The 23,804-nt window shown below is 43.3% G+C and overlaps 1 protein-coding gene across 1 annotated transcript in view; it reads right to left on the bottom strand.

Annotated features, from left to right (window-relative positions):
• Window positions 1–23,804, bottom strand: part of LOC145401028 (nucleolar protein 10-like) — a 259,963-nt gene that overhangs the window by 156,483 nt on the left and 79,676 nt on the right. Inside the window, exon 3 of the mRNA XM_080273404.1 lies at window positions 13,632–13,846. Within this exon, the coding sequence (XP_080129530.1) occupies window positions 13,632–13,846 (215 nt within the window). The remainder of the gene's footprint in view (window positions 1–13,631; window positions 13,847–23,804) is intronic.

The following is a 23,804-nucleotide window of genomic DNA, read 5'->3' on the forward strand; positions in this document are numbered from 1 at the left end:
GCAACTAAACTTCTCATCACAGCGACCGTCTACACAACACTGAGGCAGGCCGTGGAAGGTGGTATGGGACGTGGGGAATGTGGGTCGGGTCGGGTCGAGGAAGCCAATCAGAGACCGTCAAAAGCATTACACACGAGTTGTACCTGGAACCAATACCTAAACGCACCCATTTGCCAGTTTCTCTCGCACAACTGAGTGGTATCACCGTGCTAATAAGTAATTATTATTGAGTGTGTGGAAGAGTTTTGTTATTTGGGAGACATGTTGTGTGCTGAAGGTGGGGCTGGAGATAGCTCTGTGGCTAGAGTGAGAAGTGGTTGGAAGAAGTTCAGGGAGCTCTTGCCTCTCTTGACATTGAGAGGACTCTCCCTACGTGCTAAGGGGTCTTTGTATGCAGCATGTGTTTGGAGTGTAATGCTGTATGGTAGTGAGACCTGGGCAGTGAAGGAGGAAGATATTTGCCGGCTAAGACATACAGAAATGACAATGATTAGGTGGAAGTGCAATGCGTCCCTGCGTCCAAGGCCTGGAGGGGCTGGGTTTACAATGGAAGAGTTGAGAGGTAGGATGGGGCTGGAGTGTATTGGTGTTGTGATGAAGAGAGGTAGATTGAGATGGTTTGGACATGTGGAGAGGATGGGGGATGATAGTTGGGTGAGGAAGGTGAGAATTGTTAATATTGGGGGTGGGGTTACGAGGGGTAGACCGAGAAAGACATGGGATGAGGTCATTAAGTGTGACCTCAGGGTTAAGGGACTGAACAGGGAGGCTGCAATGGATCGTGCAGAGTGGAGAGCTGCCATTAGGTGACCAAGGCCGACGCATGCAAGAATGTTGGAGCCTTTAAAAACAAAATCAAACGACATTAAACGCCTATGTTATTCCAAGATTGTTTCGTTTTGTCGTACATCACGACTCTACTGTACTGTATTCTTATTATAGGTATTGTATTTATATGTACAACTTAATACAGTATTGTATTTACATGAACAACTTCATAAACCATCGAATTCTCCTTGCAAAAACTTCATAGGGTTACTTTAGGTTATGTCTGAGCACGTACGACTGAAAGACTCCCCTTATATAGAGATCTGAGTTCAGTAATCACTCAGAAATACCAACCCCTCATACATAACAAACTTTTGGATATTGCGACCCACCCCTCCCCCCAATTAGTTCGTTATATCGCTGGTAAACTGTAATGAAAAGTCAAAATGAAGAGTTGAAGTTAGCAAAAAAAAAAAAAAAAAAAAAAAATCTATACTTTGCTATAGAAAATAGCCTGCTGAAAATAAAGTAATAGATACTGCAGATAAGTTTTTTTGCACCATGAAAAACTACGACAATTGCCTTTCGAAAGATATATAGTTTACTGCTACTTATGCCAGCTATTGCAACATGTGGATATGTCATCGGAATCTCTGAGGTTGGATTTCATATGACATGCGGCTGCGTCATCGCAATCTCAAAGGGTTAATATTGCACACTGCACTATGTGTGAGTGTGAAGTGGAGGGAGAGTAAGAAATTGTTTTGGAAGGAAATAAAGAAAGTAAGGCAGTGTGGAAGGGGATATAGTAGGGGAGTGAAAGATAGGAATAAGAGATTGTTGGTGAAGAAGAGAGAGAAATTGAGGAGATGGAAGGAGCTCTTTGAGGATTTGTTGAATGTAGAGAGTGAGAGCAATGCGAGTATAAGTAGTTGGGGAATGACTGGGAGAAGAAGAGATGAGAGGAGGGAGGAAGAGATCAGTAGGGCGGAGTAGTGGAAGCAATGAAGAAGATCAAGATGGGAGAGGCCCCAGGAATTGATGGAGTGTGTGATGAAATGCTGAGGTATGGGGGTGAGATTGTTGTGGAGTGGATATGGAAGTTGTGTAGTTTGGCTTGGGAAGAGAGAAGGGTTCCAGAGGACTGGAAATCAGGTATAACTGTTTATACAAAGGAAAAGGGGAGAGAGAAGTATGTGGTAACCATAGAGGTATTTGCCTTCTTAATGTGACTGGTAAAATATATGGTAGAATACTCATTCATTGGGTTAGGCATATGACAGAGGAGCTAGTTGGAGAAGAACAAGGGGGATTTAGGAAGGGAAAAGGGTGTGTAGATCAGATATTTGTTCTAAGATGTTTAGTGGAGAAGTATCTAGAGAAGGGAAAGAAAGGGTTTGCTGCCTTCATGGACTTGGAGAAAGCTTATGACAGAATAGATATGCAAGGTATGTGGAAGGTATTAAGAATATATGAGGTGGAGGGGAAATAGTTGAATGCTGTGAAGAGTATGTACGAAGGAGCTAGGGCTACAGTGTGAGTGGATGGTGAGCTGAGTGAGTTCTTTGATCTCAATGTGGGACTGAAACAGGGATGTGTGATGTCTTCATGGCCGTTCAATATATACATGGATGGGGTTGTAAAGGAGGTGCAAGGTAGGGCAGTGGATGTGGTGGTGGCTCTAATGAATGAGGGTGAGATTTGGAAGATTCCGGTGTGGCTGTTTGCTGATGATATAGTATTGTTGAGTGAAGATGAATGAGAGTTGCAGGGTTTGGTGAATGAATTTGGGACAGTGTGTAGGAGGAGGAAGCTGAAAGTTAATGTAAACAAAAGTAAAGTTATGGTGTTTGAGAGGAATGAAGTCACAGAATGTACAGTGAGGTTGGATGGTGAGGATATGGAGAATGTGAGTGCATTCAAGTACTTGGGTAGTGTGATGAGCAGTGCTGGGCAGGTGTGCAAACATTTGCGCAAAGCGCAATTGCACACCCTTGCACTCTGATGATATTGTTTGCACATTATGCACCGCACAAGACCATGCGCAATTTTGCTCTTGCGCACATGAAAAGACAGGTGCGGAAGCACAAACTTAGTTGCGCTTGCACAATTAAATCTGCGCTTGCGCACCTGCCTTGTGCACCTGCCCTGTGGATTGTGCACTGCGCAATCCAAGGGACACGTGGCCTTCCAGGGGACACGTGGTCTTGGGAGCTTCCCGCATGGCTGGACAGTGGATGGGGGAGGCTGGGGCGGGTCACAAGGGTGGGTTGGTGGGGGGAGGTAGGAGGGAAGGGGGTAGTAGCATTTCTTAATATGTTTCAAGAAACATAATGTATTTTTAATATTTTTTAAATTATCATTATTAGTAAATAATAATAAATATACATTATTAATCAAGATTAGCATATGCAATTCCTTACAAAAACCATTAAAACATATTATTTAAATCAAATATCCACAGCCTAATAATTTATTTGGCTGTGGATATTTGATTTAAATACTCTGTTTTCATGATTTTTTATTTTTTGTAACGAATTACATATTGCTATTGTATACCTATATTGAATTATTAAATAAATTGTCTTGACAAGAAAAGAGAGAGAGAGAGAGATAAAGATCATTATCATTATTCTGAGAGAGAGAGAGAGAGAGAATAAATATGGGAATGGCAAAGGAGCGTCCCTTTGAGTGACGAGATAAGGCATAAACTTCGTCCCTCTTCTCTCTCTTATTCTCCATTCCTTCCCTCCTCTCTCTCGTACTCTCCATTCCCTCCCTCCTCTGTCGGAGAGAGAGAGAGAGAGAGAGTTGATGATGCAGTAATCACGTGATCTTTGCCAATGCCTTGGTAAATATAGGCTGTTTTTCCCGGCAAATGACCTACTGTACCTCAGTCACCGCGGGTGGTGGGCAGGTCGTTAATTTAGTAATTATACCAATATATATTTTACAGTAATTCCTACAAATATATGCAAATGATTTGCGCTAGTGCTTAGAGACATTGCACAAGCTAAATATTAGATTGCGCACTCGCGCAAATTACAAATACTGTGATAGAATATAATAATAATAAATAAACGTAAGTGAGTAGGTATTCTGTTTCATTTAAATATCTCAATATTTTTCAGTAATTCCCAAAAAATATATGCAAATGGTTTGCGCTTGCGCTTTGCGACATTGTACAAGCTAAATATTTGTCAGCTTATGCATTTGCGCTTGCGCAAGGTAGTGAACTGTGGATTGCGCTTTGCGCTTGCACAAGGTCCTTCTTTGTTTGCGCTGCCCACCACTGGTGATGAGTAAGGATGGAACTTTGAGGGATGAAGTGCGTGAAAGGGTACAGCAGGGAAGGAAAATTATTGGATCACTGAAAGCAGTAGTGAGAAATAGGGAGGTGAGTATGGAACTTAATAAGTCACTGCTTGATAGTATTGTGATCCCTACCCTGACGTATGGAAGAGAGGCGTGGACCTTGCGAGAGGGGAACAAGTCAAGAGTGAGAGCAGTGAAAATGAGTTACTTGAGAGGAGCATGTGGAGTGACATGGAGGGACAGGTTGACGAATGAAGAAGTGAAGGAACATTGTGGGGTGGATGTGGATGTGGTTGAGAAGATTAGGAGAAATACACTGAGGTGGTTTGGACATGCGAAGAGAATGGAGAATGAAAGACTGACTAAGAGGGTGTATGTCGGTGAGGTGGAGGGAGCGAGAGGGAGGGGTAGACCGAGGATGAGGTGAAGGGATGGAGTTGAGAGGTATATGAGGGAGGGGGGGGTGAGTTGAGGGGAGGGTAGTCAAATGGTGGGTGACAGAGCAACTTGGAGGCGTTTTGTCTGCGGCCACCCTTCATGGGATTAGGGCGTCGGGCTATAGAGAGATAGATAGACTATGTGTCAAGCACTTGCACTGTTATTTGGTGATAACAATGATGTTTCAGTGGCCTTTCATGCACAAAATAGAATGAAAGGCAACGATCACCACATCCACAAGAGATTCTCGGAGGCAGCCATCGAAAATATTGTTGTAGCGAAATCGCAATTAATTTTTAATGCTGAACCAAGACAGGGTATAAATATTTAATTATTGTTGTAGCCTAGCCCCAGGCTTCTACGCTCCTCATGGGGCAAGGTTGAATTGGATGATGGATGGATAGATGTAGAGACTTTATCACATAACGAGGCTGCACTGTACAGTCATTTCACGTGCAGGGAAATACAACTACATCACAACACCATAATACACACTCCCCTCCTGACAACCACCCATTAGAGGTGTCCTCAAATCGGAATCATAATGGTCACTTAGCTAGGCTTAGAGAAAGACATGACCCAGCTCTCCTCAGCTACTAGCTTAGGTTTGGATTAGGTGAAATTATAGATGATACATGCACAATTTGTAGAAACAGGCCCATACAATATAACACACACAATGGAGCAGTGAACAGTACATGCCACATTCAAATGTGGACATAACATCAACAGCGAGGGAACCTATGGACCAACCTCATAGGGGTAGTTGCTTACCTGCTGTCAATGGATCTGCTCAATCAGACAGACCGAGACTGAGCAACAACAACCACTACCTTTCCCCCATATACAAAAAGCTGTATCAGTAAGTTATACAACTAAAGGTTCACTGTCCCTCCATGCAGCATTAGAAAAGAGTTAAATATTCATATGAACTATATTAAAAATGGCTGTAGGCCAGTGCTTTTTAAGGCCCTGATACAACAGATGACTCAACGGAGACGCTACAGGAAGATGCATTACTGCCAAAATTAATATACAAGTGTTGAACGTTGGTATGATACACGTTTGAAAAGTTAAGACTGAGAGCACTGTAGTTTTTCTTTCCCCTTTTACATGCAAAATAAAGAACCAATGACTCTGACAGTGAAAAAGTTGTCCCTTCTAAAGACAGGATGAACTACTGATACTTCAATGGTCATTGTTTTTTAACTTTCCCTATTATTCCTCCTCCATTACTGTAGGCATAAAGCATCTTTCCTGCTATATACCTCTCACCCCTTTCCCATTATGCTCTCATCTACTGAAGAAATTAATACTCATTTATGCATTATAGGTAGTAAACTCTAGAACCCTCCTTCTCAATTTGTGTTCCCTTTTGCATAAGACTTTGTCTTTAAACACAAAGTGTTCAGGCATCTCAAAATGAATGAATCTTGAAGAGCTCTGGCTACGTTCACAGTCCCTCCATGCAACATCGGAAAAGAGTTAAATATTCATATGAACTATATTAAAAATGGCTGTAGACCAGTGCTTTTTAAGGCCCTGATACAAAAGATGGCACAAGACAGACACTACATGAAGATGCATTATTGCCCAAATTAATATATGAGTGTTTGACGTTGGTATGATACAAGTCTGAAAAGTTTAGACTGAGAGCACTGTAATTTTTTTTTTTCCCCTTTTCCATTAAAAACAAAGAACCAATGGCTCTCAGTGAAAAGGTCATCCCTTCCAAAGACAAGGTGAACTACTGATATTTCAATGGTTATTATTTTTTAAACTTTCTTATATTCCTCCTCCATTACTGTAGGCATAAGGTATTTTTCCCGCTATATAGCTCTCACCCCTTTCCAATTAAGCCCTCATCTACTGAAAAAATCAATATTCTCATTTATGCATTATAGGTAGTAAACTCTAGAACCATCCTTCTCAAACGGTTTCCTTTTGCATATGACCATCTTTAAACACAAAGTGTTCAGACATCTCAAAATGAATGAATCTTGAAGAACTGTGGCCTTTTTTTTTTTTTTTTTTTTTTTCTAATTTTTGAATAATGTTAACAAAACAACAACACCAGATTCTTAAGAAATAATAATGGGAATCAATATGTTGCCCAGTTTAAACTATCTCCTGCAATGTTTCTTCTGCAAATTAAAAAAAAGCGATATATTGCAGGGTCTCTAATGTGTGCCTGTGCTGGTACGGTAGTTTGTTTAAACTTCATCCATTGAAATTTTTGGTGGAGTATTATAGTCATATATATATATATATATACACAGTACAATCCCAGTTAACCGGGTGGCTTGGGGAATTTACCTTCCTGGTTACAGATTTTTCCCGTATTTCTGATTTTCAAGTCAAATCTATACAAAGGCTATCACAGCAGTAAATACAGTTCAAGTACTCACCAGTCACATTAGGGGTTACACTAAGAGATTCCGCCTGAAAAACTGCCTTGTAAACACACACCATGGTCATAACGCATAACGCAATGTCTAGCAATTTGCAATACTGCAAATTGCACCAGTCCATTGTTTACCGAATTACTGTATTCATTATATGTACTTTACTCATAAGAATTGAAAAATAAAATAAAGAAATAAAAGCTTGAACATTTATTAGTGAACTGATGATGTGTTAAGACTACACTGTAGAATTATCATGACACCTGTGCCCCCACGTGAGTTATGTTTATGTATTTAACCCCGACTGTTCTTCTTCTTCCCCACCTGACCTCCATCACTCCACCCCTCACCCGCCACTCAGCTGTTTTGCAGAAAATAAAATAAATGATGTACGTATGAAATGCAGGCATATTATTTATTCATTTTTCTTCCAACAAAGTAAACTTTCATTCCTATTAACATTTATATTCAGCCATTAGTGTTTTATAATGTTCACCTTTTTCAAGTCTGTTGCATATGTCCAGCTTCTGTTTCAAGGTAAGCATGATACGCTTACGTTTAGTTTGCACTTTAGGCATTTTGGAGTGTACAAATTACCGTCTATCAGAGGAACACAATAGCAAGAGATCTTGTTTACTGTCTGGTGGCAAAAAGCAGACTGGTGATTTTTGGAGGGTGTGGAGGATGACTGAATTCAAGTAGGGGAAAGAAGGGGAGAGGAGGGGTGGTTAAGAGGATTTGCTAGGGATTTACATTAGCCGGAAATGCCTTCACCTCGCTTTGTCTGACTTCACCCAGCCTCATGTGACACGATCAAACGGCGGTTTGGCGGTCCATTCAAATTGGCGCACAGTTATAACTTACTGACATTTTTGCCAGCCCTTGAATTTTCCCGTTTTTCTGAGTATTCCGTTTGTCTGGATACCGGATAGCTGGGATTGTACTGTATATACAGTATATTTACAGTATATATATATATATATATATATATATGTATATATATCCATCTATGCATCATCCAATCCTACTTTTCCTGAGGAGCATGGGAGCCCGGGGCAAGGCAAGTTGGTCCTGACATTTAAGATGAAAGTGACCAACCTCACTCATTCTGAGTGGCATTACATGAGCAATCAACCCCAACCACCCCTTAGATAGAAACCTTCACCGGCTCAATCTGATGGGAGTGCCTTAATTACCCACTAAACCACAAGGCGCCATAATTTGGTTATATGTTTACCACCCAGCATAGTAAATGGTTTCCTGGTGTACAGGAAACCATTTGGCTTGTCACTCAGTGTAGAGTCACCCACAGGCAGAAGGAAAAGGAAAGACTGAAGGAAATAAAGAGAGAAGAGGGAGTGTAGTCACCCATAGGCAGAAGGACGAGGAAAGAATGAAGGAAAGACAGAACAGGATGGAAGGAAAGGACGGAGGAAAGGAAAGGACAAACACCTGAGAACAGCACTACATCAAGTGAGTGGATGGTGAGTATATATATATATATATATATATATATATATACAGTAATCACTCTAATATCCGGACGCCCAATATCCGAACATCCCCACTATCCGAACATAAGAATGTTTCATACTGTACTTTTTTCCATACTATACTTACCTCATTTCACTCTTTAATGTCCTTTATTGGTGTGAATAGGGTGTTAGGAGCTATGCATGTGCAGTAGGAAGGTGTTTTTCTGAGTTAGGCTAGGTTAGGGTCCATAAGTACCAGTCCAGGAGCCAGTCACCAGAATGTTTATTATTGTATGAACCTACTTCTAAACCCTCATTTTATGTTTCTTTTGCATTTATTTCAGTCATTTATGTGCCTTATTGGTGTGATTTGGGTCTTAAATAGGTGCTATGCATGTCCAGAGGGAGTTGTATAGGTGTTTCTCTGAGTTAGGGTCCATAAGTACAAGTCCATAAGCTGGGGCCCAATATCCGGACAGAACCAACATCCGGACCTACCTATGGCTCTATTACGTCGGATATTGGAGTGATTACTGTATATATATATATATATATATATATATATATATATATCCATCCATCATCCAATCCTACGTTGCCCGACGAGGAGCGTAGGAGCCAGCCTCACTCGTCCCTGAGTGGCATTACGTGAGCAATAAACCCCAACCACCCCTTGAATATAAACCTTCACCGGCTCAATCCGATTAGAGCACAATAATTACCCACTAAACCACCAGGTGCCAAAATTTGGTTATATGGTTACCACCCAGCGTAGTAAATGGTTTCCTGGTGTACAGGAAACCATTTGGTTTGTCACTCAGTGTAGAGTCACCCATGGGCAGAAGGAAGAGGAAAGAATAAAGGAATGAAAGACAGAACAGGGAGTGTAAAGTCACCCGCAGGCAGAAAGACGAGGAAAGAATGAAGGAACGAAAGACAGAAGAAGATGGAAGGAAAGTAGGATGGAGGAGAGGACAGGGCAGACACCTGAGAGCAGCACTACATTGAGTGAGTGGATGGTGAGCGCCCCCACCTACCATTAATATATATACAGTAATCACTCCAATATCCGGATCAATAAAGCCATCGGTAGGTTCGGATATTGGTTTTGTCCGGATATTGGGCCCCAGCTTATGGACTTGTACTTACAGACCCTAACACAGAGAAACACCTATACAACTCCCTCTGGACATGCATAGCACCTATTTAACACCCAAATCACACCAATAAGGCACATAAATGACTGAAATAAATGCAATAGACACATAAAATGTGGGTTTAGAAGTATGTTCATACATTAATAAACATTCTGGTACTTATGGACTCTAACCGAACCTAACCTAACCGAACCTAACCAAACTCTGAAAAACACATTCCTACTGCACATGCATGAGGTAAGTTTAGTATGGAAAGAAGTACAGTATGACACTTTCTGGTAAGTATAGTATGGGAAAAAATACAATATGAAACATTCTGGTAAATATAGTATGGAAAATAGTACAACATGAAACATTTTGGCTACTTACAGCAAGTCCCTGGCCACCTCGATGAATAACCGCCTCCTCTCGGACTCTGACAGTAAGAACGATTTCCTGAAGCACTTGCACTACACTCTTCCTGAAGTCTTGCACTGAACTTAGTCACTAACACACAGAAGTCCGTTCTTTTCACAGTGTTCACTTTAGTCCAAATAATGTTCCATTAAATTTAAGTGTTGCACATTAACTTTTCCCAAGTTTTTTTAAGTTTCCAAAGCCAAAACAAAGAAGGTTAGTTACATTAAATTTCTTTTCTACTTAGTCTTTTCTCCCAACTTGAAAACTTTAACACAACACACCGTTTTTTTCACTGCACAACACTCAAAATTCCCGTGTGGTCTAGTGGAGAAGTTCTTGCTGTTTATTCACTGTCAGAGCCCGAGAGTATCACTGGCAGGCGTCCAAGGGGTGCATCGGTGGGTAGTGGTGATGGCGTACCGACTACAGAAGACTCTGAAGACAGCCGCAAACTCACATCGAGCGGTGACTCCACTGTAGCTGATGTGCTGGGCTGTGGCTCGGAGCATGAGGGCCTGTCTTGGGGAGGCAACGGAGTGGAACCAGGGCTTGGCACAGCGGGGGTCACGGGCCTGAAAAAACTGTCAATCGTTGACTGACGCAAGGACCGACGATTCAGGCGATTGATGATGCGCTGCCGGAAAGCACGCACTTCCTCCACGAGTCCCAAGGGCCCCATCTCCCTGTCGCAGTCCGGGTGTTCCAGGTAGTCTAGGACGAACTCTAGATGTTCCCGGAGTGCGCTCAGCTTGGGGATGGCTGGAGTAGTGTCCTGCTGGGCGGAGTCTGCATCATCATCGCCTTCGTCGTCGGAATCTTCAAGTTCGGGACTGACACCAGCAACCGAAGACGCGATCTCGATATCAGACAACGTCTGATACCCAGGATTGCCCTCGTCATCGTCCAACCACTCACGAACATCGTCCACATCAACATCGTCGCCGTGCGTACGTAGCCATGCATGGAAGTCATCCACGTCAAACCCTAGGAAATCGTACTCCACATCTGTTCCGAGAAGCAGACGAGACCAACCATTTTCAAGAGTTTTCACAGGGACTTCCTTCCATGCACTAGCCCAGTTGTACAGCGCAGACTTAATGTTGTAGCGGCGAAGGTTTTCCAAAGTCCGCTTGCCTCGAGTGTCACGTCCTTCCCTGCGCTCGTCCTCGTCCTCGAGAACCACCATCACCTCGTCCAGGAACTTCCGACGGTACAGGCGCTTTGTTGCCACGATCACTCCTTGGTCCATTGGTTGAATGAGAGCAGTCGTATTAGGTGGCAGAAACATGCACCTAATACGGCCATTCTCAGCAACCAAGTCCTTGTCGCACGGGTGGGCAGGTGCATTGTCGAGGAGAAGGAGAGCCTTTACCTGGTCGCGAGGAATTCCCAGTGTCTTCGTCTGGTAATGTATGACCTCCTTGACGAAGTGATGGTGAAACCAGTCTTTGAAAATCACAGCTGTGAACCATGCTTTCAAAGAATGGTACCATACGACAGGAAGGACATCCATCACCCCACGAAGGCACCGAGGCTGCTTTGCACGGCCAACAATAACGGGCTTAAGCCGGTGCATGCCGTTAGCATTGGCACAACACAAAGCAGATATCCGTTCCTTAGAAAGCTTGCGGCCAGGTACACGCTTCTCCGTCTCATCGGCGAGAGTGTTCGTTGGCACCGAGCGATAGAATAGGCCAGTTTCGTCAGCGTTATAGACTTGACCGAGAGTGAGGCCCTCCCTGTCGATCAAGCCTTTCACCTTGTGCTGAAACTCGTCCACTCCATCCTCGTTAGCGTCCAATGCTTCGCCATGTGCTTTACGGTTAGTAAGGCCATGTCGCAACTTGAACACGAAGAGCCAACCCTCGGATGCCTTGAAGTCTAGGGCGTCGTGAAGCCTTGCAAACTTCTCAGCAGCAGCCTTCAGCTCCGTTCCACGTACCATCACACCAGCTGCACGTTGCTGTCGATACCAAATCAACGTGGAGCGGTCGATCTCTGCATACTTGGGAGTAAACATAACCTTCCTCTCCACGTTGCGTTTGCTTCTCGACGAGAAGTCAGCCGTGTACTGCATGAGCTTGTCTCGGGAACGCTTGATATCAAACAAAGTCGACCGGGCCAGGTTGAACTCGCGGAGAATGCGAGAGGAAGACCAACCCGCATCAACCTTCTCCAATATCTCCCATTTCTTCTCCAGAGTCAACACCACTCTCTTCCTTTTCTCAGGAGGCGGGGCCATCATCACACACACTAAGAGTAGGGCAGAGAGCAGCAGGAGGCCTTGCAGCAAGTACGGCACCACCACAAAAGCGAGCACGTGGGCAGCCATGACGAAGAGCGTAGGTCTTGTCGCGGTGAGAGACAGGCGGGAAGTGGGGAGGATGCAGCGGCGCTCTATCGGACGTCGGAGGAATGACGAACCAAAACAATGCTCTCACGCGGCGCACGCGGCAAGTTCAAATTACGGACGGCAAAAAATCGATTTTTTTTTCCATTTTTTTTGGATTTTCGGACCATTTTGGGAATGTTTGATCCCAGGACGATAAGGTTCGGTTAGTGGGGATGTTCGGTTATTGGGCGTCCGGATATTAGAGGGATTACTGTATATATTTCTTTTTAATTGGGGGGGGGGGGGGGGGGGAATTATGGCTCTAATTCTGCCAACTGGAGGAACAGAATTGGGTGTCTCAAGTTTTCAAATCTGAAATCATAATCAAGGTACACTCTGCCAAACAACTACAGATAAGATTGGAAATTGGTCTTAGTTAGGCCTGAATGACACAGATCTAGGTTAGGATGAGTGGCATTTGGGTAGGTTAATGCTAAAATGGCTTGAAATTCACCAGTTTCTTTATTTTCACCATTAAAATGAACTATGTTGGGATAATTGTTTATAAAACCATTACACCAAATTAACCCTTAAATGACCGTTGGCACTGAACAACGCTTTACTGTCAACTTGCCAGTGACGTCAAATTAGCACAAACTATAGAAAACTGAACAATTACGGAAGGGGAATGAAAGTTACTGGTATGTTTACCTGGCCTTACTCTACCATTCCAAGCACTCAAGAGGTCACCATTTCCTGGATGTTTTGCCCATATGTTTAAATGCTAATAGCACGAGCACAGTGAATCATATGGATTTTGTGATACCTTCTACAGATCATAGCAAAGCACAGGATGGGTTTGGGAAGCTAAAGAAACACATAGCCTTGTGCACCAGACAATTCTCTTCCCATCTGTAAGAAAATTAAATCAATTTTAGAACTCTGAAAAAATGGTCCCAGGGTCAGCCAGGGAAGCCCACAAATTTCTGAACCCACGACCACTGAGGGGTTAAAGACCCATCAGTATCTCTATTTTTTTTTTTATTTTTTTTTTATTTTTTTTTTTTTTAAAGAAGATGAATAAGAGAAGAAAGTTGACTTTCAACTGTGAAACATACTAATTCTGGTACAGTATCATGAGTCTGTAAACATTTTAATTTCTTTGGAACAACTTCTTCAGGCTTCCAGCACATAGCTCTTTCCTTCTGGCATAAGAAAAAGAATACAATGGATATCATGCATTAAACTGCACTTCATGGCAAACTATGACAAACAGGCCAAAAGGTAGGTAGGCTTCAGATCACATTGGAGTGACATGATAAAAAAGAATGACTGAGCTTACCTTGCTGTAATCTTCTGAGAGAATATCAAACCGTATCACCTCAGAATCAAAACATCTTTCAAACTTCAATGACAGGGCTGCAACTTCGAAGCATTTTACTCTGGGTTTATAGGTTCCAGTTGCTATAATGTATCGTCCATCTGGGCTGACACGAACGCAGCCACTCACATCAGGCATCGTGAAATCTTGAATTAACTCTATTCGACGTCGGAACTCTGAAATATGTTGAATATAATGAGAGAAAGCTGTGCTCGGAAAAAAGCTGTGTGATTCTGTTTCATTTTTAAAGGATCCAACATGCTTGCATGTGTTGGCCTTGGTCACCTAATGACAACTCTCCATGCTGCTCAATCTCTGGCAATCTCCATACTCAGTCCCTTATCCCTGAGGTCACACTCAATGACATCGTCCTAGGTCTTTTTCGGCCTACCTCTTGCAACACTACCCCTAATGTTAACACTTCTCACTTTATGCACTCAGTTATCACCTCGCATCCTCTTCACATGCCCAAACCATCTCAATCTACCTCTCCTCATCACAACACCAATACACTCCAGTCCCACCCTATCTCTCAACTCTTCCATCGTAAACATAGCCCTTCCAGGCCTCACACCCAAGGATGTATTGCACATCCACCTAATCATTGTCATTTCTGTACGTCTGAGCCTGCGAATATCCTCCTCCTTTACTGCCAAGGTCTTATTACCATGTAGCATTACACTCCTAACACATGCCGCATACAAAGATCCCTTAGCAGAGAGAGCCCTCTCAACGTCAGGAGAGGCAACAGTTCCCTGAACTTCTTCCAACCACTCCTCACTCTAGCCACAAAGCTATCTCCTTTAGCCCACCTCCAGCACATAACATGTCTCCCAGATAACAAAACTCTTCCACATGCTCAAAAAACTCACAAGCAACTTCAATCCCTTCATGTCTGACTATCTCCACATGCTCTCCCCAACACACCTCACACCTGAAATCAGTATTATCTCACAGTCTACCTCTCACACTACTACATCTCTTGTGCACACACTTATCAGCACTGCACAAGCTGGAATCACCTCTCATCCCCTTGTGCCAAATTAAACATGGCCACTCTCCCTCTTCCTTGACAGCACCACCACCAGCCCTAGATACCATCACTCTTGTTTTATCTGCATTTACTTTTGAGCCCTTGTGCCCCACACCATATCACCACCTCCTACATCTTTCCTCTATCTCCCTTTCATTCTCCGATATCAACATCAAATCATTGCCATAGATATCCCACAGGGGTTCTATTTCTGAAGTCACATGAAAGGGCTTCAAGCACCATGATAAGCAAAAAGGGGCTCAAGACTGACCCCTGATGCACACCAACATCCACAGAAAACTCATCACTGAAATCTCCATTCACCCTTACCTGGGTGCAAGCAGGCACGTACATAGCCATAATCACCCTAACCAGCCATTCCTCAATTCCAAGCCTTCTCACTGTCCACTTCACCACATCCTGAGGGACTCTGTCAAAGGCCTTCTCCAAATCAACAAAAACAAAGTACAGATCCGTTTCCTTTTCTATATATTTTTCCTGAAGCTGCTGAACAATGTATATGGCATCAGTGGTCCCTTTGTCTGGTAAAAAACCCAATCTCCATCTCATCATCATTCACGCTTTCTCTAATCATACCTTCTAGAAGTCTCTCCATTACCTTCATTATCTGGTACAAAAGCTTTTTGACTCTATTATTTCCTCTTTCCCGGGCATCATATTTACAATTACGCTCTTCAGCCATTCGTCTGGGACAACACACATATATAATAATATTTATCAAGTCAGTAACTAACCCCACTCCTATATCTCCTGAGGCTTTCAGCATTTCAGCAGTCAACCCAGACACCTACTGCCTTCCCCACCTGCATCCCGCCTATTGCCCTTCTCACAGCAGCAGCATCAATCAAAGGCCAAGGGCCAAACACCGGATATGCTGGCTCCAATCCTTCCCTGTCCCAGTCAAACTCCTCATTCAACAACCAGTTGTAATGTTCTCTCCAAGCATCTTTTATATCCCCACTGTTCACCACTACCTTTCCTTCATCATTCCTCACACACTGCTCACCAATGATATCCCTGTTTTTTTCTCTTCATCTAAGTTGCCACCTTAAATACCATATTCTGCCATTCCACACTATTAAGGTTATCAAGTTAAAATCTCTGAGACTCAGATTTTGCCAAGTAAACCTCTTTTCTAGCCCTATCCTTGGCAGCCAAGTATTCCTCTTTGTTACCACCCCTGTTCCATTCTGGGAAGAGCCTTTTTTCCCTCCTTAACTGCAGCTTCTACTCCCTCATCCCACCACCAAGTTACTTTATGTCTTGGTGGGCCCCTTGTCCATCCACACTCTGAATCAGTGATTCTCAGGGGATTGTTCTTGAAAGCTCTGTACTGTTCATTAACACTTCTGTCAACAGCTCCCTGTTCAGCCACCACTCTACTCATCTTGCTATAGAATGTATCCCTTACTGCTTGGTTTTTCAACTTCCATATTTTCCTCCTAGGTGCATAAGTCCTCTTTTTCATCACCCACTTCTTAAGCAACATGTCACATATCAATAACTTGTGTGGCTGCACACACTCTTCACTCCCTATAACTTTAACATCCCTCACCAACCTCAGGTCAGCCCTCCTGACCAGGAAATAACCTACCTGGCTACTATTTCCCCCAGACTCAAATGCAATCAACCTACCCTCTCTTTTCCTAAAATGTGTGCTGCACACAACCATATTCACTGCCTTCCAATGTTCAAGTATCTCTTCTCCCTCCTCATTCCTTGTACCATATGCACATCCCCCATATACCCCTTCATATTCTTGAGCTGCTTCACCTACATGACCATTTATGTCCCCTCCCAAATCCACAATTTCATCATCCAACATACCACTTACCATACATATTAGGTCATCCTAGAATCTACCTTTTTCTAAATCATCCAATCCAGCACACGGAGCATACGTTGATACAGGTATAGATGAAACTGTGACCCCACTAAACAAAATTTTCTGCCCATTTCTCCATAACCAGCACACCCACACGACCGTATCCATCTGCCCTACCCTGCCATAATATCTTGTATCAACAAGGATTGTAGAAAGTACAGTATTAAGAATATATGGAGTAGATGGGAAGTTGTTGAATGCTGTGAAGAGTATGTATGATGGTGCTAAGGCTGCAGTGCGTGTGGATGGTGAACTGAGTGAATTTTTTTATCTGAAGGGTGGGTTGAAACAGGGATGTGTCATGTCTCGATGGTTGTTCAATCTGTACATGGATGGGGTAATAAGAGAGGTACAAGGTAGGGTAGTGGATGTTGGAGTGGCCCTGGAGAAAGAGGGTACTGTTTGGAAACTCCCTGTACTGTTGTTTGCAGATGATACTGTGTTGTTGAGTGAAGACGAAGGAGAGCTGCAAGGCTTGGTGGAAGAGTTTGGGAGAGTGTGTAAGAAATGGAATCTAAAGGTGAATGTAGGGAGGAGTAAAGTGATGGTCTTTGAGAGAGGTGAAGTCAGTGAATGTACAGTGAGGTTGGATGGTGAGGAATTGGAAAATGTAAGTACGTTTAAGTACTTGGGTAGTGTGATGAGTAAGGATGGAGGTTTGGAGGGTGAAGTGCTTGAAAGGGTACAGCAGGGAAGAAAGGTTGGTGGTTCCTTGAAAGCAGTGATAAGAAACAGGGAAGTGAGCATGGAAGTGAAACAGTTACTACATGACAGTATTGTGATACCAACTCTAACGTATGGAAGTGAAGCTTGGACGCTGCTGGAAGGACACAAGTCAAGAGTGAGAGCAGTGGAAATGAGTTATTTAAGAGGAGACTGTGGAGTCACGTGGAGAGACAGGCTGACGAATGAGGATATAAAGGAGCGTTGTGGTGTGGATGTGGATGTGATAGGAAGCGTTAGGAGGAACACACTGAGGTGGTTTGGCCATGTGGAGAGGATGGAGGGTGAAAGACTGACGAAGAGAGTGTATGTGAGTGAGGTGGAGGGGGGAAGAGGGAGGGGGAGGCCGAGGATGAGATGGAGGGATGGGGTGGAGAGGTATATGAGAGAGGGGGGTGTGAGTTGGGAGCGGGGCAGTGAAATGGTGGGGGACAGGGCGACGTGGAGGTGATTTGTTTGTGGCAACCCCGAACGGGGTTGAGGCACCTGGCAATAAATAGATAGAACAATCCCTTCTGGCAATCATTTTGGCTGATCCGCCCCTTTATACAGTATAACCTACTGCTGTGCTCTGAATGCTGGGTATAATGAGAGAAAGCTGTGCTATATGAATAAACAGTACAGTGCTGTACTTCGAGGTAATGAACTAATGGTAGTTCTAAACAAAATTTGCACTTGCCTGGTTTCAGTACCAAAATGTAAAGATAAACTGTATACTAATTTTTTCCCTTCCCCAAAAAAATAATACGCAAGGTAGGAGTAAATTAAAAAGATAGGGGAATACAAAACAATAGAAGAGTGTTAAAAGACTGTCACATTCCCATGGGAATGCATGACTGTCTCAACACAGTTATAATACATCCTTCATCACAAAAGACAGCAACTGGTTTTTTTTTTTTTTTTTTTTTTTTTTTTTAATGCAAGGAAGAAGGAACCAAAGGCCATGAGCCTGCAAATTGTTCCTTTCAAGAAAAAACAAAAACAAGATAACAGACGGCCAAATTCAAGATACGTTCACTTTGAGATGTCTGGACACACTGCATTTGAATGACTGAAGATCACAGGCAGTGGCAAATACAGACAGAGGGAAAGAGTTCCAGAGTTGACCTGTTGCATATATGAAAGGCTGGAGTAATGGATAACTCTGGCATTATAGAGGAGGATAGAAAAGGGATGAGAGATTGTTGCTAGACAGGTGCTACACGCCCGCAGTAGTGGTGTAGGGTTGCAAGCACAGTTCAGAGGAGTGGCGACCACTGAAGCAGCAATAGAAGAGATAAAGATGCAACAGAGCAGCAAAGAGACAGAGGCTGAAGGGAGCCAGTAAGAGGAGGAGAATTATTGAGATGAAAAGCCTATCACTAAATACGTGTTTGTGCACCTGGATTGACCTCTGGCTATATAAAGCCCTTAAAAGGCCTAAATTTAATGAATGAAAAGGATGTCTGGGGTATTTCTCCAAGTGGGTGAAGTAAATTGGTAAAGATATGAAGAGAAGGTGGCACCAGATCATCATCATCATCATCATGACAACGACAGCAAGAAGAAGAAAAAGAAGAAGAAGAAGAAGAAGAAGAAGGAGGAGGAGGAGGAGGAGGAGGAGGAGGAGGAGGAGGAGGAGGAGGAGGAGGAGGAGGAGGAGACAGCAACAAACCTTATGGTCCTTTCGAGGCTGCTTGTTACAGAGTAGACTATGACTACAAGATTTAATTCTACATGCTGAAGGATAAGGATAGTAAAGCAAGATGGCTCCCCCAACCTCCAAACCCTCCTGGAAAAAAGTGAGAAAGATCACAAGGGAGCATGGATGGAAAAACTGACATGGAAATTTCATAAGAAAGACTGAAATGGAAATCTACATACTATAATACTCTAACTATAAGCTATGTGTAAGAGAAAGTTATACAGTTAAAATGGATAATCAAATAAATAAATATGTAAGGCATGACATTATGTATGAGTACAGTGAGTTAATGGGGCGTCTGAAGACAGCGTGGAAATTGCACAGTGCACAGTGTGGATGTTCAGGGGTGGTGTGGCAGCCTTGCCTGGCACTTTTAAGGTAAGCAGCAGTCAATCAGGCCACAGCTCAGTTCACTCCACTGTGACAAGGAACTTTCCCATGCGGGATAAGTACACAAGTTACCTCCTGAAGCAGTGACCCCTGGTACATTAAAAAAATCCTGATGGTGGTCATTTAACTAATAGCGACCCTCAGTGATCCACAGCCCATCACAGGTCAAAAGTGTAAGTAGTGACCATTAACTCAGGGCTATCTGTGCAGATCCTAGTCAGTGCTTATACTACTGTAAGAGTCCTTGATATACGAAAGGGATAGGGACCCAAAAAAACTTTCGTAATTCGAAATTTCGTATATCGGAATAATTTTCCCCATTGAAATATACATTTAATGGGGGGATGCATCCCAGGTCCCCCTTGGACCCCCACCTAAACTTCACCCCCACTATTAAGAAGTAAGTAAGCAAGACCTGTATACAAGTGTAGAGAAGGAGCTGGCCATACAGTGCTCGTCAGAAGTATCGAGCGCCCTGCATCACTTCTATGAAACAAACCTTTCAACACTGAAAAAACATATAAATAATGCATTTTATGTACCTTTAATGCTTGGTAGGGTATCCTTTATGCTTCTTCACGGACCCGAGACGTCGTGGAAGTGAAAGGGCGAGGTTCCTGAGGTGCTGGAGTGGCATTTTTTCCCAGAAGTCACGAATGGCTGCTTCCAGCTTTGGCAGAGAGCTCATGTCCTTCCCTTGGAGATTCTTCTTTACGAGGTACCAGAGTTTTTCTATTGGGTTGAGGTCTGGGCTATTGCCTGGCCAGTCTTACATGAATGATACCTCGCAGTCACGAAGCCAATTGGTGACCGATTTGGCTTTATGAGCAGGTGCACTGTCCTGCTGATACACTCGTGCACCTGTGAGCTCAAAGGACTCAGGTAAATGGTCACAAAGAAGCTCCAGATAAACGTCCTGATTCACTCTGCAGTTCTTGGGAAGCACAACAAGCTTCCCCAAACCTTTCCCAGAGAAACAACTCCATACCATAAGTGAATCAGGGTGTTTAACTGTGCTCTCCACGTAACGGGGGTCAAGCGGGTCACTACCTTTGTGTAGGTACACACGCGCTCCTCGATTACAGGTAACACTAAACGTTGCCTTATCAGACCACAACACTGACAGCCATTGGCCCTCACCCCAGTTAAGGTACTTGTTAGCAAAGGCAAGCCTACGAAGTCGCTGGTAACGTGTAAGAAGAGGCTTTCTCACTGGCCTGTGACTTGTGTAACCAAGTTCATGGACTCTTCGAGACACCGTGCGCACAGAAACCTCACCGAACACTTCCAGGTTGCTCTCCTTAATTTTCCTTGCACTCACATGAGGATTAGACTCCACTGCACATTTTAAAACATTGACAGACCTCGGGGAAGTTTACCTTGGCCTACCAGACTACGGTTTCTTTGTTGGAACGTCACCACTATTTTCCACTCGAAAACGGGCGCACCACCTACGCACTGTTGATCAAGCCACACCAACCAATTCACTAATTTCCTTCGTGGGGTGGCCTGCCTCCTTTAGAGCAATGATCTGTGATATGATTACACTCGAAAGTTCACGGGTAGGGGCCATAACAAAGTGGCGAAAGCCAAAACACTGCAGGACACTAGGTAAAAAATGGTGCAAGAAGAGAGGGAGGTGTGGTGGAGTTCCTCTCTCTCACGCAGCCCATAGGCAACTGAGGTGGGAGCCAACCAGCGCGGAGTAAGGCCTTAAGCTGCCGTGATGTCATGTTAGCGGCCCAAACATCTGGCTCAATTTTTAGTACCAAAAACGGGTGATTCTTTTTTCGTCAAAAGTATTGCACGCCCTGCCATAGGTGCTCGATACTTCTGACGAGCACTGTATTCTTGTACATCTCCTTTTTCTTCGTCACAGTTCCAATGGTGGAAACAGCAAGGCCTAAAGCACGCCCAATCTTCGAGACTCCCTGCCCCTCCTCATGGGGTCTTATAATTTCCAATTTCCTTTTCAGAATTAGAGTACAGTGCTGCTGCTTCTTTGCAGCGGGCTCCTCCAATGTTGGAGATGATGCAGGGCACTTTGGAGGCATGGCGAAACAATACGAAAAGGTGAAGGGCTGTGAAAATATCCTCACATACAGCGAGGCTGTGGGGAGAGAAGGGGCGTGGACTCAACTGAGAAGAGCCCCAAAATTTGTTTACCAGAGAGGGGTTAGTTCGTTTTCTCTAGACAAGCGAGTGCGGCGCTATGCACCGCGCCCATTTTGAATTTTTCATACAGTATTCCATTAACTCCTTCATAGTTGCCGGCCTTGAACAACACTTCACTGTTTCAGTGTGAATGACGTTGAGTTAGGGCATTATAAAAAACTGCGAGCAATTACGGGAAGGGAACGAAAGTCACTGGTGTGTACATGACTTTACCATCCCATCAGTCAGGCGTTCTCTTCACTCCACGCCGATGTTTACATGCTTATGATACATGCGCCCTATTTTTGAGTAAGTTTCTTTCAGCAAGAGAACATAATTTACCACCCTCAAAACAGTTAGAAAAATATAGAAGGCAAACTAGAGGAACATGAACTGAATTGGTATGGTCTTTAGGCTGTATGCTTACATGAAAGATTATGGGTTTTACAATTTTAAGAGATGAAACAGAACAAAAATGTTTGCTAATCAGAAAAAAGTTACTCTTTCGTCCCACATGTTCTCGTAGGTTAGCATTCAGTTCCACATTCTTCGTTCAGTATCACTCTTCCCAATATATTTCGGACCGACTAAGCACAGTTATTTCTGCTCCATAGAGTTAGTGTGCATTTACTGCTCATTTTTTTGTTTGTTCTTATGTGTATGAGTGAAAGAGAGAGGACTGATACAGACAATAATGTATTCCATTATCACTTTCATAGCTGCTGGCCCTGAACAACGCCTTACTGTACTGGTGTCAGTGACGTTGAGTTAGGGTGAGCTAAAAAAAACTGAGCAATTATGGGAAGGGAATGAGGGTCACTGGTGTGTTTACACGACCCTACTCTACCACCTCAAGCAGTCTGGCATTCACAGTTCACTACGTCCCAGATGTTTTCGGCCAATGTATACATGCTGATGCAACATGCATCCTAATTTTATTCATTCTTACACGAATCATAGCAAATTGCAGGATGGGTTTGGAGGGGGGGGGGGAGAGAAAAAAAAAAAGCCAGGTGGGTCAGATGAGTCTTTTCACATATGTAAGAAAAAGAAATTGATTTTAGAACTTTGAAAAAATGGTCCCAAGGCTGACCACGTGAGCATGCAAATATCTGAACCCACACCCACTGAGGGGGCTAAACATACGTTTTACTTTATGCAGTAAAAGCACCTTACCAAATCAGTTCTTCCTGATAGTCTGTTATATTTTTCAGATTATTTCTGGGTTGGTAAATACAGTAAACGTTTCTTATTAAATCTGTTTCCCCGTCATTTTTAGCTGTTCTGGTGCGACAACTCTTGTTTATTTCGTTAACAAAAAGGCGGAAAGGACTGTTCTTCCCTAAGTGTTTAACTAAACCTGGCCTAACCGAGCTTATCTGTACCTAATAATTTCAACCTAACCTCCAGTTGGGAAATTGGGAAATGATATCCACCTTTGAGCACAATGAGTTTCTTTTACTGGGCTGGAAATGATCGTAGGGGAAAGTGATGATCATAACGGAGAGGAAATTTTTCAGCAAGAAAAAGTAATTTGCCAAACTAAAAGTTGTCAGAAAATTACAAAAACAAGCTAGAGGATTATGCATTGAATTGGTAAGGTCTTTCTGCTGCTTCAAGTGTACAATGAAAGACACAAGTATCTTCCAAAGTCTGACAAGTATAGCGTGGAAAAATCGAACCATCTGAAACACGTACTAGTAGAAACTGGGTTTTCATTGTATTTCGCCTGGTGTAAATTTTCTTCAGACTGAACTGGGAAGATAGTCGTGTCTTTCATTGTACATTTACCAGTAAATAAATCTATCTAACTACTGTATTTCCAATTTCCTCTCAAGAGTGAGAGTACGACGCTGTTTCTTCTTTGCATCTGGTTCCCCGGATGCTGGAGATGATGCAGGGTGCTGGGGAGGCATGGTGAAAATACGAAAAGATGAAGAACAGCGAAAAACAGCGTAATGTACAGAGAAGCTGAGAGGAGAGGAGGAGAGGACGGACGTGACTCGACTGGGAAGCATGTGAAAATGTGTTTACCAGAGAGGGTTTAGTTCGTTTTCTCGCCGGAAGCGAGTGTGGCGCTGTGCAGCGCGCCCATTTTGAATTTTTTGTATTTCCTCTCGTATCTTTTTTTTTGTACCATCGAGACAGATACTTTCGTATCGTGGAATTTGTCCTACATTTATCGCTTTTGTACCATCGGAAATTTGTACTTCGAGTTTTCGTATTTCAAGGACTCACTGTACT

The sequence above is a fragment of the Coenobita brevimanus genome, chromosome 6, assembly GCF_032717465.1.
Source record: "Coenobita brevimanus isolate Jiangsu-jjx chromosome 6, ASM3271746v2, whole genome shotgun sequence".
Classification (NCBI taxonomy): domain Eukaryota; kingdom Metazoa; phylum Arthropoda; class Malacostraca; order Decapoda; family Coenobitidae; genus Coenobita; species Coenobita brevimanus.